This window comes from Glycine max, chromosome 10 (assembly GCF_000004515.6).
Source record: "Glycine max cultivar Williams 82 chromosome 10, Glycine_max_v4.0, whole genome shotgun sequence".
Lineage (NCBI taxonomy): Eukaryota > Viridiplantae > Streptophyta > Magnoliopsida > Fabales > Fabaceae > Glycine > Glycine max.
The window spans coordinates 46,655,208-46,669,192 of NC_038246.2; the positions used below are offsets into that span (position 1 = coordinate 46,655,208).

The following is a 13,985-nucleotide window of genomic DNA, read 5'->3' on the forward strand; positions in this document are numbered from 1 at the left end:
TGCATTGGTCTAGCTAGTGACTTCAAGTGCCGTGACTTTCTTATCCCAGAAATTGATAGGGATGGTGTGATGTTGCTTTCTGAATGCCGATAGCTCTCAATTGAACGCACTTATTACTTTGGAACTGAAACCTTGGAAGATGGATTTTTTTTATGCGCAATTGTCAACAGAAAACAGAACTTTGTAGCTAGATGTATGCCGGCTAGATTGGTTTCACTTTCATCTGCATAAAAGTCATCTACATCCAAAAAAAAAAATCTGTATAAAAGTCAAATAAAAGCAGCAAAGAAAAAGAAAATTATGTGGTGTAAATGTCATCAAAGAAAATAGTGTTCCAAATGACGAGTGCCATAGGGACAGCTTTGCGCGGATACGGGAGTGTCAAATGAAAAAAAAAAATACTTAATTTCAAACTTCTGGATGAGTTATTCCCTATTTATAAATTTAGCTCTGTTGATTTTCCCGCTCTATATTTGTGTGAGGGAGCAATGAAGGTAGTTCAAGAATAAGAAACAAGGTATCCTGAGTGATAATAGGTCAATTTCCAGATTAGTTTTAAATTTTATAACCATTTGTTAAAAAATATATTTTATCTATAAATTAAGTTTTAGAGAAGTTTTAATTTAACTTGGAAACTTATTTTTACCTAAAAAAACTTAGAAACTTATTTTATTTCTGAAGATAAAGATAATTATCCAAACATAATCTAAGTTTCAAATTCTCAATCATTTTAATTTTAATAATTGTAAAATTTTACTTAATGAAGAATGAAGTAAAATTTTAATTTTAATTACTCGAGAGTTATTGAAATCTACCGGAGAATTGTCCTCTTTCAACATGCTTTTTCCATGAAGCTCAAATTAAACCCCTAATAATATGCTTAAGAGACAAAGTACTTTGTCAATCTTATCAGAGATTTACTCAATTGAAAATGTTTATATGAATTTTTTAATATTAATTTTAAACCAAGTAATTATTTTCTGCCCGATATGATTTTTTTGTGTATAAAGTTGATACAAAATTTAGGGTAATTCATGATGAGAGTTTCATCTTTGGAATAATCCTTCTAAATCGTTTGATTGAAAATTTTCATCAGATCCCATGTTTGTATTAAGGCAAGCAATTGATACTGGACAGTTTGTTGTTGCTTTCTAATTTTAAGTGTTCAATGGGATTCACTTGGATGCTCCCATTACTCTTTTTGGAACTAAAACTTGTGGGTGGAAGGGATTCACCTGTCATTTGTCAACAAAAACCTCATATACAGCTAGACGAGTCAGGGAAAATGGTAAGTGTACATTTAAACAGAAGAAACAAATATGAAACCAAATTAGTCTTTATGTACATCTATTTAGTGTTAAATGCTAATAGTGTTTCAGGATGCCAATAACGTTAAGTATGATTGCGTGAAATTTTGAACCTCCACACTTTTTTATTTAGTTTATGCGTATCAATCAACTGAATAATACAAAATTAGAGCTTCCTTCATACTTTTAGCCTAGACATGATCGCCCTACAGTTGCTACAATGATTTGTGGAGATAGAATGATCTGACATCCTATTCAATTCATGAAGAAATGTATTACTGCTAACATGCATAAGAGATCCCCGCATACTTTCTTTTGTCACTATTTTAGTTACAGAAAGAAATAAAGGATTGATCTCTATTAACATTAATTACTTACCACTAAGTTCCTATCAATGAATTGGGACCAATTCTTGAATAAAAATTAGAGTTTTAATAAAAATCATGATGGTAATGCATTAAAAATCACAGTGGGAATGCATTGATAACATTTTTTTTACTTCTAATTCTTTAACGAGGGTCCTGAATCTTAAAATCCCTAATAATTAAAGTTGTGTAAAGTGCCATGAAAATTCTAGTACTCCTTGCACATTTGTTAACCTCTTTAATAGACATTCTGAGTGCATGTTTCAAATTAAGTTTGTAAACTTAAGTTTAGGTCAAACTTAAATTTACAAATTGAGTTTGCAAAATTATTTTAATTCTTATCTTTTCTAAATTGAGTTTGTTGGCAAAAAATTTCTCCCAAACGTACTTTTGAAGGGTAGTTAAATATGATCTTAAATTAATTTCACTCTCAAATGTACTTTTGACTCTCTCACTAGAAATCCAAACATACCTGATCTCAAATTTTATATAGCATTGTATTCGGGGACTCAACACCTTCACGGTTGGAAATCATGAATTTTGAGAGTAAAAAATTCACTTGAAGAAACCAGCCAATACAGGTGCTGAATAAAATGAAACCATGAGATTATGTTGAAGACCGGGCCAAAAGTTCAAGTATCAAGTAAGACTTCTTCGGCTTTAGTAGCCCTGTTGGAATTCTCCTTGTATATAAAGTCAAGGAGACAGTTCTTAATTCCTTATCTCACACGAAACATGCAATCCAAGTGCAACAAAAATCTTTCAATTCTAGTATTCTACCTGTGGACCCATTACCTATTTAAATTTTTGGAACCAATATTATGTATTTTTCTTGTAAATTAGCGTTTACAACCTCTACAGGTGCTATAGATGATTTTCTCTCTACTTCAATCAAGCTATCCTTCAAAATACTTTCAGCTTTTCACCCAAAAAGAAAACCACTTTCAGCGATATATTTTATATGCTTCTCCTTTACTTCAAAGTGCATACCCTTTCTCAAGTAAATTACCTTTTAAAGTGTTTGATTCGATCAAGCTATCGAGCGTAGATTAGTTTTAGTCAATGGAAGATTGGCAATAGAATATTATGCAATAATTAGCTAACATTGTCAAGAATTTAGGTTGTTTTTTCCTAAATTTAAAACAATAATGTCAATTTCTTGATTATTTAACAAAGCAGCCTGCATGCCAGCTGACTCCCCTTAGTCGTATTAGATTTATTAAAATACAAAAAAAAATTATTAAAACGTATACTTATGTGCATCATTGTTCTCTTTTCTTTTCGTATTGGGATTTGTATGTGTTTCAAAGAGAAACACTGAAATACGGCAAGGAAATTGTAACCTAAGCATACATGAATCTAGCTTGACAAAGCAGAAGTTTGAAAACAACTTTATGAAATCAATGACGTGCATTTTCAAAGAAATTTTCACACAGAAGAATTGACAACTTGGCACCATGCATCATCAATGAATGGATTACTTAGGCAGCCACTCATCGCTTTCTGAAAAGTCAAGTTTCGACATTTGGCAGATGTGAGTCACAGAAAGTGCTCCTCATATTGTCAAATTAAGTATATTTATATTTCAAGTTATCTTAATTTTTCTCAGTATAGCCTCTAGTTTTCATATCGTCTAATGTCTACACGGTTAAGTATAGACACGCCATTCTGCCATAGACTTGTATTCTGCCAACATATTCATAGAAACAGTATTTCTTCTTCCCATTTCTAGCTCAAAATCTCAATAAAAATCATGAGAATTCCAAAATTCTCAACCCTTTTTCTGCTTCTCATCGTTCTGATGTCTTCAATACAAGATTCAGATTCAACCTCTCGTTTAGAGAGCCATGTCGAATTGGAAAGGAGATTATCAGAAAGAAAAGTTTCTTCCATGTTTATTCAGAGCTATTCTGCTATTCTCTCCTCTTTGAACTCAAGGAAGAGTAAGTTCAAGCAAATTCATGCCGTTTCTCACCGGCTAGTTCCTAGTGGACCAAATCCTCTTCATAATTGATCACATATACTCACAACTCTAGATGGCATGCATATAAATAAATTAAGAGTTGGTGGTTGCCGCTAAGGCTTTTTCTGGAGTATAAGAGCAACTTCTCTAGTGATTATAGATAAAAGATAACTACAAAATACATGTTTTTGGCTCTGGTCTCTCTAGCTGAATATATATATATATATATATATATATATATATATATATATATATATATATATATATATATCTGTTTAATAATTGAGTTTTATATTTTTAAGTACAATAAATATGGTTCTTTGAAAGTGAATGGTACATCGTGATGATAAAAACAATTACTAGTATATATTTTTTAAAATCATAATTCTTTTGCAATCATTAATAAATATTGAAGTATATAATCAACTTTGCAAAAAAAAAAGTATATAATGATATATATAATCAACTTTGCAAAAAAAAAAGTAAGAATTAATTTGTAACAAATTAAAGATGTTTATTAGATGTAAAACAATGAAATTGCATGAGGGATAGGAAAGCATTTAACTCTGCCGTTAGTCGGTTACTGCTGTCTGCTACGCAGTATATATAGGTGTGAACCTTCCTAAAATCATTAGTTTTAATTAATATGATTTAAAAATTATAGCATAATAAATGGTTTTAATATGACCTATTTAATTATAAAAGAAAATTTAATAAATAAATAAATGATATTTTATCCTATATTTTAAAAATTAATCATAAGAAACTAAAAGTAAAAAATTATTTTAAAAACATAACTTTTAATGTTATTTTAAACATAATTTTAATATGTTCAATTATGTTGAATATTTATTCAATCAAATTAACGGTTGTTATCAAAGTAAAATTTTGATCCAACCACCAATAAGATTTCAAATTTCTTTTACATATAATATATAAATTTAACACTAATTCTAGATCAATATTTTTGTATTCTCACCCGTTCAACATTTTTTTTTTGGAAAAAATTATATTAATATTTAATTATATTGAGTCAAATCAATGGCTAGTGTTACATTTAAAGTTTAATTTAATGACCCACAAATGTTCAAGTTTTCTATACATTCATTATATTAAAAATAATATAAATTTCAACTCATCACAAGAAAATGGAGTATTGTCTTAAAATAAGTTAACTATTAATAATTTAATATATACTAGTTATTAGTAATTAATATATATTAAATTATTAATTGTTAACTTATTTTAAGACAATTGTCAATTTTCTTTTATCATGATTTTAAATTATAAAATATATTGTTTTTAATTAAAAATTCAAAATTTCACCGATTATTATTCATAAAATATATTATAAATTAAGTAAATTAAAAAATAGGCTTATATATATATATATATATATATATATCTTAATTTATAGATTTTTTTATATCCTTAATTGTGGTTTTGAAAAATAATCTATAATTAATAGTGAAATATTAAAAATTATTTTAAAATTGTATTAATGTGATCAATTTAATCCTTCATTAATATTCAATCTGATTGAACTAAATCAATAATTATCATTTATTGTAACTTTCAATAAATGACTAAATATGATTAAATCAGAACCATGGTTGTAATGAAACTAAACAGCTTACCCAAAAACATTTCACTACTAATTATAGTAATTAGTTAAATTAGTTCCTAAAATTTATAAAATGATAAAATGGTATTATAATAAAATTATATTTATTTAATACATTAAAAATTCAAGAATAATTTAATATTTATATTTATTATATGAAAGATTTAAAAATAGGTGTTATAGTTATTAAATAATAATAAATGAGTGATAAATGTATCAGCAAAATAATTAAATTAAAGGAAGAAAAATAAAATATCAATATCTTCAATGAAAGAAAGAAATAAAACAAGTGAATGACCAATTTAATCTTTGAAATTATAATAACCTGTTAAATTGGTCCCTATAATTAATAAAATGATAAATAATTCCTATAACACAAATATATTTATTTAATAATTAAAAACATTTTAAAAAAACTAATATTTGTACTTACTATAAGAAAAAACTAACTAAGCATATATAGTAAATATTAATTGAGGAGTCATAAATGTAAAAATATATCAACAAAATAATTTAAAAAAAAACAGAGAAAATATCAGTATGTAAATAAAAGAAATAATTTAAAAAAATAGGTATTTTGCCTAACTTGAGTAAGGATGTATTTAGTATCGGTTTAACCTATGCAAACTTGGGGAAGAATATATAGACATAGGAAACTAACAAGAAACATGATAAAAAAAAAATCGAGGAGGGGAAGGGGGGATTAAAATAGAGAATTAAGGGAGATGATGAAATAGAATCAGGATAGCATCAAAGCAGTATCTCAACAAATCTTAACAAATATAAAAGAAGAAAAAATAAAGAATTAAATAATGGCGAAATAAATATCTCTAAGGAAGAAAACAAAGAAAACCAGATAATAAAAACCTAAATTAAATAAATTAAAATTTTGATGTGGATGAATAGAAAATGCATAAAAAATTATACGGATAAACATGAATCCCTTAATGTGTACCATTTTTTGTTAATTTATTTACAGTAGTGCAGGTAATAATTAAAAGCGTTGACCGTTGACTCACGGAAAGCATAGTATCTTTTTAACTATATATAGCCTGCCTTAGACTTCTACCATGCCAATTCATTGAAACAATTTTCTTTTTTCTTTAATTCCATTTCTAGTTTTCTACCACTATGAGTGCTCCAAAATTCTCAGTGTTTTTCTTGCTCCTCGTTGTTTTGTTGTCTTCAATGCAAGAATCAACCTCTCATTTAGACAACCATGTAGAATTGGAAAGAAAATCATCAGAAGAAAAAGTTTCTTCCATGTTTGTTCAGAATTATTCTGCTATTCTATCCTCTTTGAAGAATTCAAGGAAGAATAGGAAGTTCAAGCAAACTCTTGGCTTGAAAGTTCCTTCTGGTCCAAACCGTCTTCATAATTGATCGCATATACTCATGGCTCTAGATGCCATGCATTTAAATAAATTAAGAGTTAGTGGTCATGAAGTTAAATTTATTTATCTTAATTTTTTTTCAGTGCAAGTTCTCGAGTGATTTAATTTAATAGATAATATATAAAAGATTATATTACTGCAAAATTTATGTTTTTGGTTCTGGTATCTCTAGCTGAATTTAGATATCTTTAGGACGACATCATGTAATCATATAAAAAAAATCTAATCATATGCTATTTAAGAATTAAAATTCTTTTTTAATATTGATTTGTACCCAGAGTTGAATGATCGATGTGATTTTATACGTTTGCATGCTCATGGATGCTTCATTCTCATTTCTCTCGTATAAATATATATATATATATATATATATATATATATATATATATATATATATATATATATATATATATATATATATTTGATTTGTGGTAGAGCTTAAAAAAAATGGAGATGCAAAATAATTAATATTATAATTTTGATAATATTGTTATTTTGGTTATAAAAAAAGATAATATTGTTTATTTATGAAAGATCGTAAGCATTTAAAGATATTATTTAAATAATTATATTTTTAAAAATTGTCTTTCGTGATATTATTTTTTTTAATTAATATCACTTCTCGTGTTTTCTTTTACCATTTTTTAATTTTATACCGTCTACTACTGAATCAAAAAATTGAAAACTGTATCTTTATTTTTTGTGAAAATCCTTACTTGTAAAAATGTTATATGAGAATACACAAAAAATAAAAAATTTCTGTGATTTTTAACGAATTTAAAGAAATTATATTTTTCAAAGTTACAGTGTTTGCAGCAAAAAATAACAAGAAAATAACAACTCATAGATAAAAAAAATTGCATAAAAAGCCCACAATAAAATTACATGCAAGGAAAATATGCCAGTACAAGTCATTGTATAAGCTTTCTTATAAAAAGTATAATAATCATAGAAAAAAATTATATTACAAAAAGATAATTAATTAATGAAATGAGTGAGGGTGGACATAGGACAGAGTCAATATTGTTGTTTAGTTTTAAAAATACTAGTATGATACCGTGCATTTACACAGGTTATTCTCGTTGTCACGCATATTTAAAATATATATGCTTATCAAATTGATTTTTTATATTAAGGCAAACATAATTAGCCATTTAAATTCTCTAAAAATGAAAAAAAATATTTATACAATAAATAAATAATTAAAAACATGTCAGTACAGGTCATTCAATCCTGTTTGGATAACAGACTAAAAAGAGTTTTTGTATTAGAAAAAAAAATTATATTTTCGATAGAGAAACATCTAAAAACACTTATGATGTGTATTCAAACAAATCAATTTATAAGTCTTTTTTATAAAAACTATAAAAGTCAGAGAAAAAAATTATATTACGAAAAAGATAATTAATTAATGAAATAAGTGGTGGCGGGTACAGGACAAAGAGTCAAATAAGGTGATTTACTTTTAGAATATAGTCACTTACGGTCACATTGATGGTTGTAGTTTTGTGATGAATCTTGACATCGTGATTGTATCATCTGTATATGATGGTAGGTGGTTGACACCTATAAAAAATTGCTTGACTTTTTTTTTTTGGTTTATAAATTTAATAATTTATTGTTATTTAGTTTTTAAATTTAATTATTTATTTGTATTTTAATTTCTGAATTTAATGCTTACGAATATTTTGATCAGAAGGACGTGATAATCATCGACTATCACATCATTATTAGAAGAAACAAAAATAATTGTTTGAATTAATGAAAAAAAGCTAAAAATAAAACTTGTTTGCTTTATTTTTATCCATACCAAGCAAGATTTTAATTTTTTTTATTTTTAGGAAGAAAGTGAGAGTATTCGGTCAAAGAAAAAAAGCACCAGCTCGCGTCTGCGTCTCTTTTCCCCCAAAACAAAACGCACAATTCACGTTCCCAAGCCACTGCGTCTCTTCCCCTTTCCCCCAAATACAGTGCCGTCGGCGATGACGACTCCGGGTGAGTGCGCCGGAGACGATGAGCAGACAGCGGACAACGGTCAGCGCTGGCCTGGGTCCGCCGGCGGTGACGGGATTCACCAAGTGCGTAGGCGAGCTGCATGTTCTCAATGGGGTTATGTCAACGAACATGGGCTTTGGCTGCGTTTATTCCCCCTCATTCAAGTGAGTATAATCATGGGCGGCAGATATTATCTAATCTTTAATTTCAAAACTTTAAGATATTATCTAATCTTTAATTTCAAAACTTTAAGATTTTTTTTTAAAAAAAATTTAAAGATATTATCTAATTTGTATGATCTTTAGATTTAAAAATATTATCTAATCTCTTAAATCTTTAGATTTAAGGATGCTACCTTTATTTTAGAGTTTGATTTCTTCTTTTTACGATTAAAAATTCTTGAGCTGAAAAACTTGTAGCCTGAAGAAGTCATAACCGTGAGAGAATCAAGTGAAGGAAGTCGTCTTTCATAGGTAAGAGCTGCTGAACTACATTCAAGTTGTGTTTTTTCGCTGTTTTGTGTTGTGTCTTTTTATTCTTTGATCTTCGTTGTGTATAAAGTTTGTTTCCCCAACAATTTTATTTTAGTTTTATGAGAACCGACAATTATTAAAGCTAGGTTTTGAGGTTTGTTAACAGTATGGAGCCATAGAGTCTTTTGACATTTGTCTTGGGTAGTTTTCTTCATGAAATAATTCACCTTTGAGTGACCTTGGAAAAAAACCTGAATCCCAAGTCGGCTAAAAATAAATTTAAGATATAGTATATAAAAGAAGGAAAATTCTCATCCCTTGAGCTAGTTTTTGGAGAGGGCGTGTCTTGAGCATATCTAAGAATTATTCAAAATGGCTACCACTTATTGACTATTATTGGTTATCTTGCCTTAAATTTTTTAACAAATAAAATACCAGAACAGAGCACCGTATCACCCATCTTATTCATAATGCAAATTGATGCCTGATGTGATTGTAAGTTATTTCCTCTTGCTGAAACTTTTTTCTACCTTGCAGTGATAGTGGGACCATAAAACCAACATTATCGATTAGCATGGATCAAAGCTCAAGTTTGAATGCATTTGTCAATGACAATAAGATCCCAAATCCTGCAACTGAAAAGACTCAAAATGGAAAGCGCAAATACAAGAAGAAAGAGTACAATTTGCCTCGCCGTGCTTCAAAACGTCTTGCTGGAATCAAGGTTGATCCAGCTATAGAACTTAAAACAAGCAGATTCAAGCGAGTTGCTATTAATCAATCATGTGAGAGCAAAATGATCACAAACATGGATGAACACCCTAGTTGCTTGCCTGTTGGTATAGTAAATCAACAGTTTGATGCAGTAGAAGGTGGGACAGAAAGTAAGAGCAAATTTGACTGCACTTTTGAAGAGTATATGAGACTCCTTGAAAATGGAGAAAAGGTTGATGGAATGTCAGATTACTCCCGTGACTTTCCCATTGCAGAAATACTAAAAGACCCATGTATTGCATTTGCAGTACAAGTTCTCACTGGAGATACATTTGAAACCTATTACAAAAAGTCCCAAATGCCTTCTGAATCTTTGGCAGCTGTTGAAGGGCAGAATATAATAGACGTTGAACAAGAAGAGTGCAAAACAGTGTTATCACCCCCAGAAAAACTTATTATTCCAAAAGAGTGTGTTGCTGCTGATGAAATTGGTCATACTGACCAAGGGAATGAGAATTTAGGAACTTCTTCTGAAATGCCACTTGAAATTTCTCGGATGGATTCGTTGCTAGAATATGCAAAATCTCTCTTTGATAGTGGCAACGCTATCCCTTTAGACACTGACTCAAAAGAACTTCCTTCAGCGACAACCCAGCTCATCAAATGCTCAAGTAAATTGTGAGGTGGCAATGTAAAGCGTCCAGATACCTTAGTCGGAGTTAGTACTATAGCATTTAATATTCTTTTTGTTGATCTAACACTACTGTTCTAGATAGTTTCTGTTGGAGCCAAAATGCTCCAACGTAATAAAAGTAGATAAATGTTTGCTTGAGTTTAATTCTTGTAACGTCTCAACTTCCCATTAAACCTTTAACCTCCTTTCTTTAGCTCTTTTAATAGTCTGCAATTCTTAATTATGGTTTTGTGTACATTGTAGAAGTTGTTATCATACCCCTTTTTGCTGGTCATTAAGGGTGTGTTTGATTTAGAGAGGAATTAGATAGATAAAAATAGAAGAGAGATAATTTAAAATAGGAAAAATAGAGTAGAAATAAAATGATAAATTGTGTTGTTTGATTTAAGTAAAATAGGTGAGAAATAATTTTTTTTGCCTTGAAAATCCCAAAAAAAAAGAGTCAATTTTGTTGATCTAAAAAATTGATTTTTTAGGCCAAAAAAATCTATTATTTTATCTTAAAAATCGATTTTACTGTAACAGGAAATGTGAAAATTTTGCCCACCACTTATATCTTTACTCTCTCATATCAAACTTTACCACTTCATTTCCGTTTTTTGTCTTTTATTTCTTTCTGTCCAAACGAACAAAGACTAAGTGAGCTACTGACCCTGCAAATTTGTAAATATATCTCTTGTTCTGCGAGTGTAACACTTATACTTCACAAAATGAAAAAACTTGTATCTAGAACTTCAAAAACATGTGACTATAGTCTCACACTTTGTAAAATACGAGACTATAGTATGTGTTTGGTGGCTTTTGCAGCAATCAAACACCTGTTTGTCATTTTCACTCATTGGTCAATGTTTCAAAAGGCAAATGTGTTGTGTTTTTTGTCATGAACAACAAAATGTAGTCAAACAAGACTTTAGCAAAAGTAATTCCTGTGTTTTGAGTTAAGAATCTCACAGTAAATTTTACTACGAACTTTTAAGATAAATTTTTTTAAATATAAATTACTTTACTTCAAATTTAGTTTTAACCAACATTAATTTGACAAAATCAGGATCATCCAAGATCAAGTTTACAAAATTACTTTACGTCGGAAATAATGCTATTTGTCACGCAGCTAGCTTTGGAGAGCTGAACACCTGATTAAGAATAGGAATTACATGATGATATAAAAATGAGAAACCATTTTGCCTAATACTGAATTCTCAAGGTTTTTTTACTTGCTAGTTGTAAATTATAGTATTATTTTTTTTTATTGATAATAGTATTACTATAAAATATTTTTGTTTAAAATTGTGTCTAATGTTTATCACAAACCGTGAGTATATATAAAATAAATATTCTACTCTCAATATATAATTTATTTTATAATCAATGATAGATCATAATTCAAACCTTAAATCACTTGATCAATAATTATAATGATCAATAATTATAAATCGTTACCACTTATCTCAATTCTTATTAATTTATTATATTAATTTAAATGCACACATTTTTATTTTTTTTTAGAAAAGATATGTTACTAAGTTAAGTGTAACTTTATATAACACTACTACTACTATGCTAGTGGAGAGAGAGAGAAATACTATATGAGTCTCTAATTATAAATAATAAATCAAAACCAAAGTTGATGCTTTATTAATTTTTAAAATTAAGTCCTTTAACTGAACTCGTCTCCATCTCAATATAAAACTATAGTTTAGGTGATTAGTTCGTACCACACTTGTTTTTTTGTTTTAACCTTATATCAATAAACGATAGAATATTACTTTAAAAAAAAATACATTGGTTCATAGACATTGAAATGTTAAATGCATGATGATATTTGGGTTGAAGTTTCTTCATGTTTAGTAAACAAAAAAATAATGTATTTCATTTTATGTTCTTGTAATTACAGTATTTTTTTGTTTTTAATTATTGCAATTATAATTTTCAAAAGATGTAAAATAAATTATTATTATTAATTGTAAATTGAATTTAATGTTTATGTATTATCAGTGTTAAAAAATTTATATCGTTAACTAATTAGAAAATTCGTATTACTATGAATTTCTAAGATAATATATAATTACTATAAAAATTAATAAATTTATCATATACCATAATTTATAATTAAATAATAATATTTATGATGAGAATTAGAATAAATGATTTATAAATATTATAATGATTAAAAAAATCATAAAAACATAAAAAAGGACTATTTTTTTATAGAAAAATTGAATGGATTTTAATATTTTGAGAGATTAATAACCTGAATATATTTATTCTTAAGTAAAAAAAGAAAAGGAAAAGTTTTAAGTTTTCAATTAGCAATAATAGGGTTGATGAAGTTAAAGGAAAAAAAAAAGATAATGAAAGGGAAAAACTGAAAAGGAAGTCACATATGTGATAAGAAAAGAAGAGATAGAAAGAAAATTAGATAAAATATATTATCGGAAAAAATAGATATGAAAGAAGAAGTAACTAGTAAGTCTATCTTTAGGGTAAATAATCACTTTTTGTTTCTAAATGTGTAATTCGTTGATAAATACGTCTTTAAAATTCAGTTTCTAAAGATGTAAAAAGTGTAACAAATATATCTTGTCGTTAACTTCCGTAATGCTAATGAAATAGTTTACATGGCACAAATAGACAAATTTGTGACTGAGCACAGCCATCTCTAATAATCAACATAAGGATATATTTGTCATATAATAATATTTTTCTTGACTTTTGGTCTTTCCACTCCCTGAAATAGGAATAAGGCGAATAATCATTTTTCTCCCTAATTGTGTAATTCGCTGACAAATGTATTCCCAAAAGATTAAAATACAAAATTTAGTTCTCAAAAGTGTAAAAAGTGCGACAAATATATTTAATTGTTAACTTTTGTCCGTCACCATTGATAAAATAGTCCAAATTCGAAGAAATGAAATATAAGATATATTTATCTTTTATTTATAGTAGATTGTGACTAATTATTATAATTTATAAAAATTTAGAAAGATTAGTATATTATTATAATGTTTATTTTGGTAGACCGGTTAATATTTATTTTGGATAATTACTATTGTGACAGATAAATTATGGTCGATAATCAATATTATGTTTATTTTAAATTATGTTTACCAATATATATTTTTAAGTGATTATTGTAATGTTATGCTTTTAACGATAAAAATAAATGAAAACTTACCCTAAAATTATATTTTACCCTTAAATGAAATTAAATTTCAATTATAACAAATTAATCTAATAGGAACATACTGATAGTTAGGTCCAATAAATTATTGACATTTTCGTCCAATAATGATAATTTGTTGACATTTTAATTCAATGGAACGCATTTATGTAAAAAAAAATTACTGACATTTTTCTCTAATAAAAAAGAGTATAAACATATTACGGCATCTAAAAACTGGTGCCTTAATCTTTAAAATCGGCAACACGGGTTTATTCAGGTATCCACCAACTCAT

General features: G+C 27.6%; 1 protein-coding gene across 2 annotated transcripts; it reads left to right on the forward strand.

Annotated features, from left to right (window-relative positions):
* The first annotated feature begins 8,494 nt into the window (after positions 1–8,494).
* Positions 8,495–10,673, forward strand: LOC102666403 (uncharacterized). Of its 2 annotated transcripts, XM_006589490.4 has the most exons (3): positions 8,495–8,812; positions 9,068–9,121; positions 9,659–10,673. In XM_006589490.4, the coding sequence occupies exon 3, from the start codon at positions 9,696–9,698 to the stop codon at positions 10,515–10,517; it is 822 nt and encodes a 273-aa protein (XP_006589553.1). In that variant the 5' UTR covers positions 8,495–8,812; positions 9,068–9,121; positions 9,659–9,695; the 3' UTR covers positions 10,518–10,673. The 2 variants fall into 2 exon arrangements, with proteins under 2 accessions (XP_006589553.1, XP_014618842.1); XM_014763356.3 differs by having other exon boundaries at positions 8,495–9,121.
* Positions 10,674–13,985: the final 3,312 nt, after the last annotated feature.

Bases quoted from the DNA above. Each gene is read 5' to 3' on its own strand.
- LOC102666403 (XM_014763356.3), top strand. From the start codon at position 9,696: ATGGATCAAAGCTCAAGTTTGAATGCATTTGTCAATGACAATAAGATC.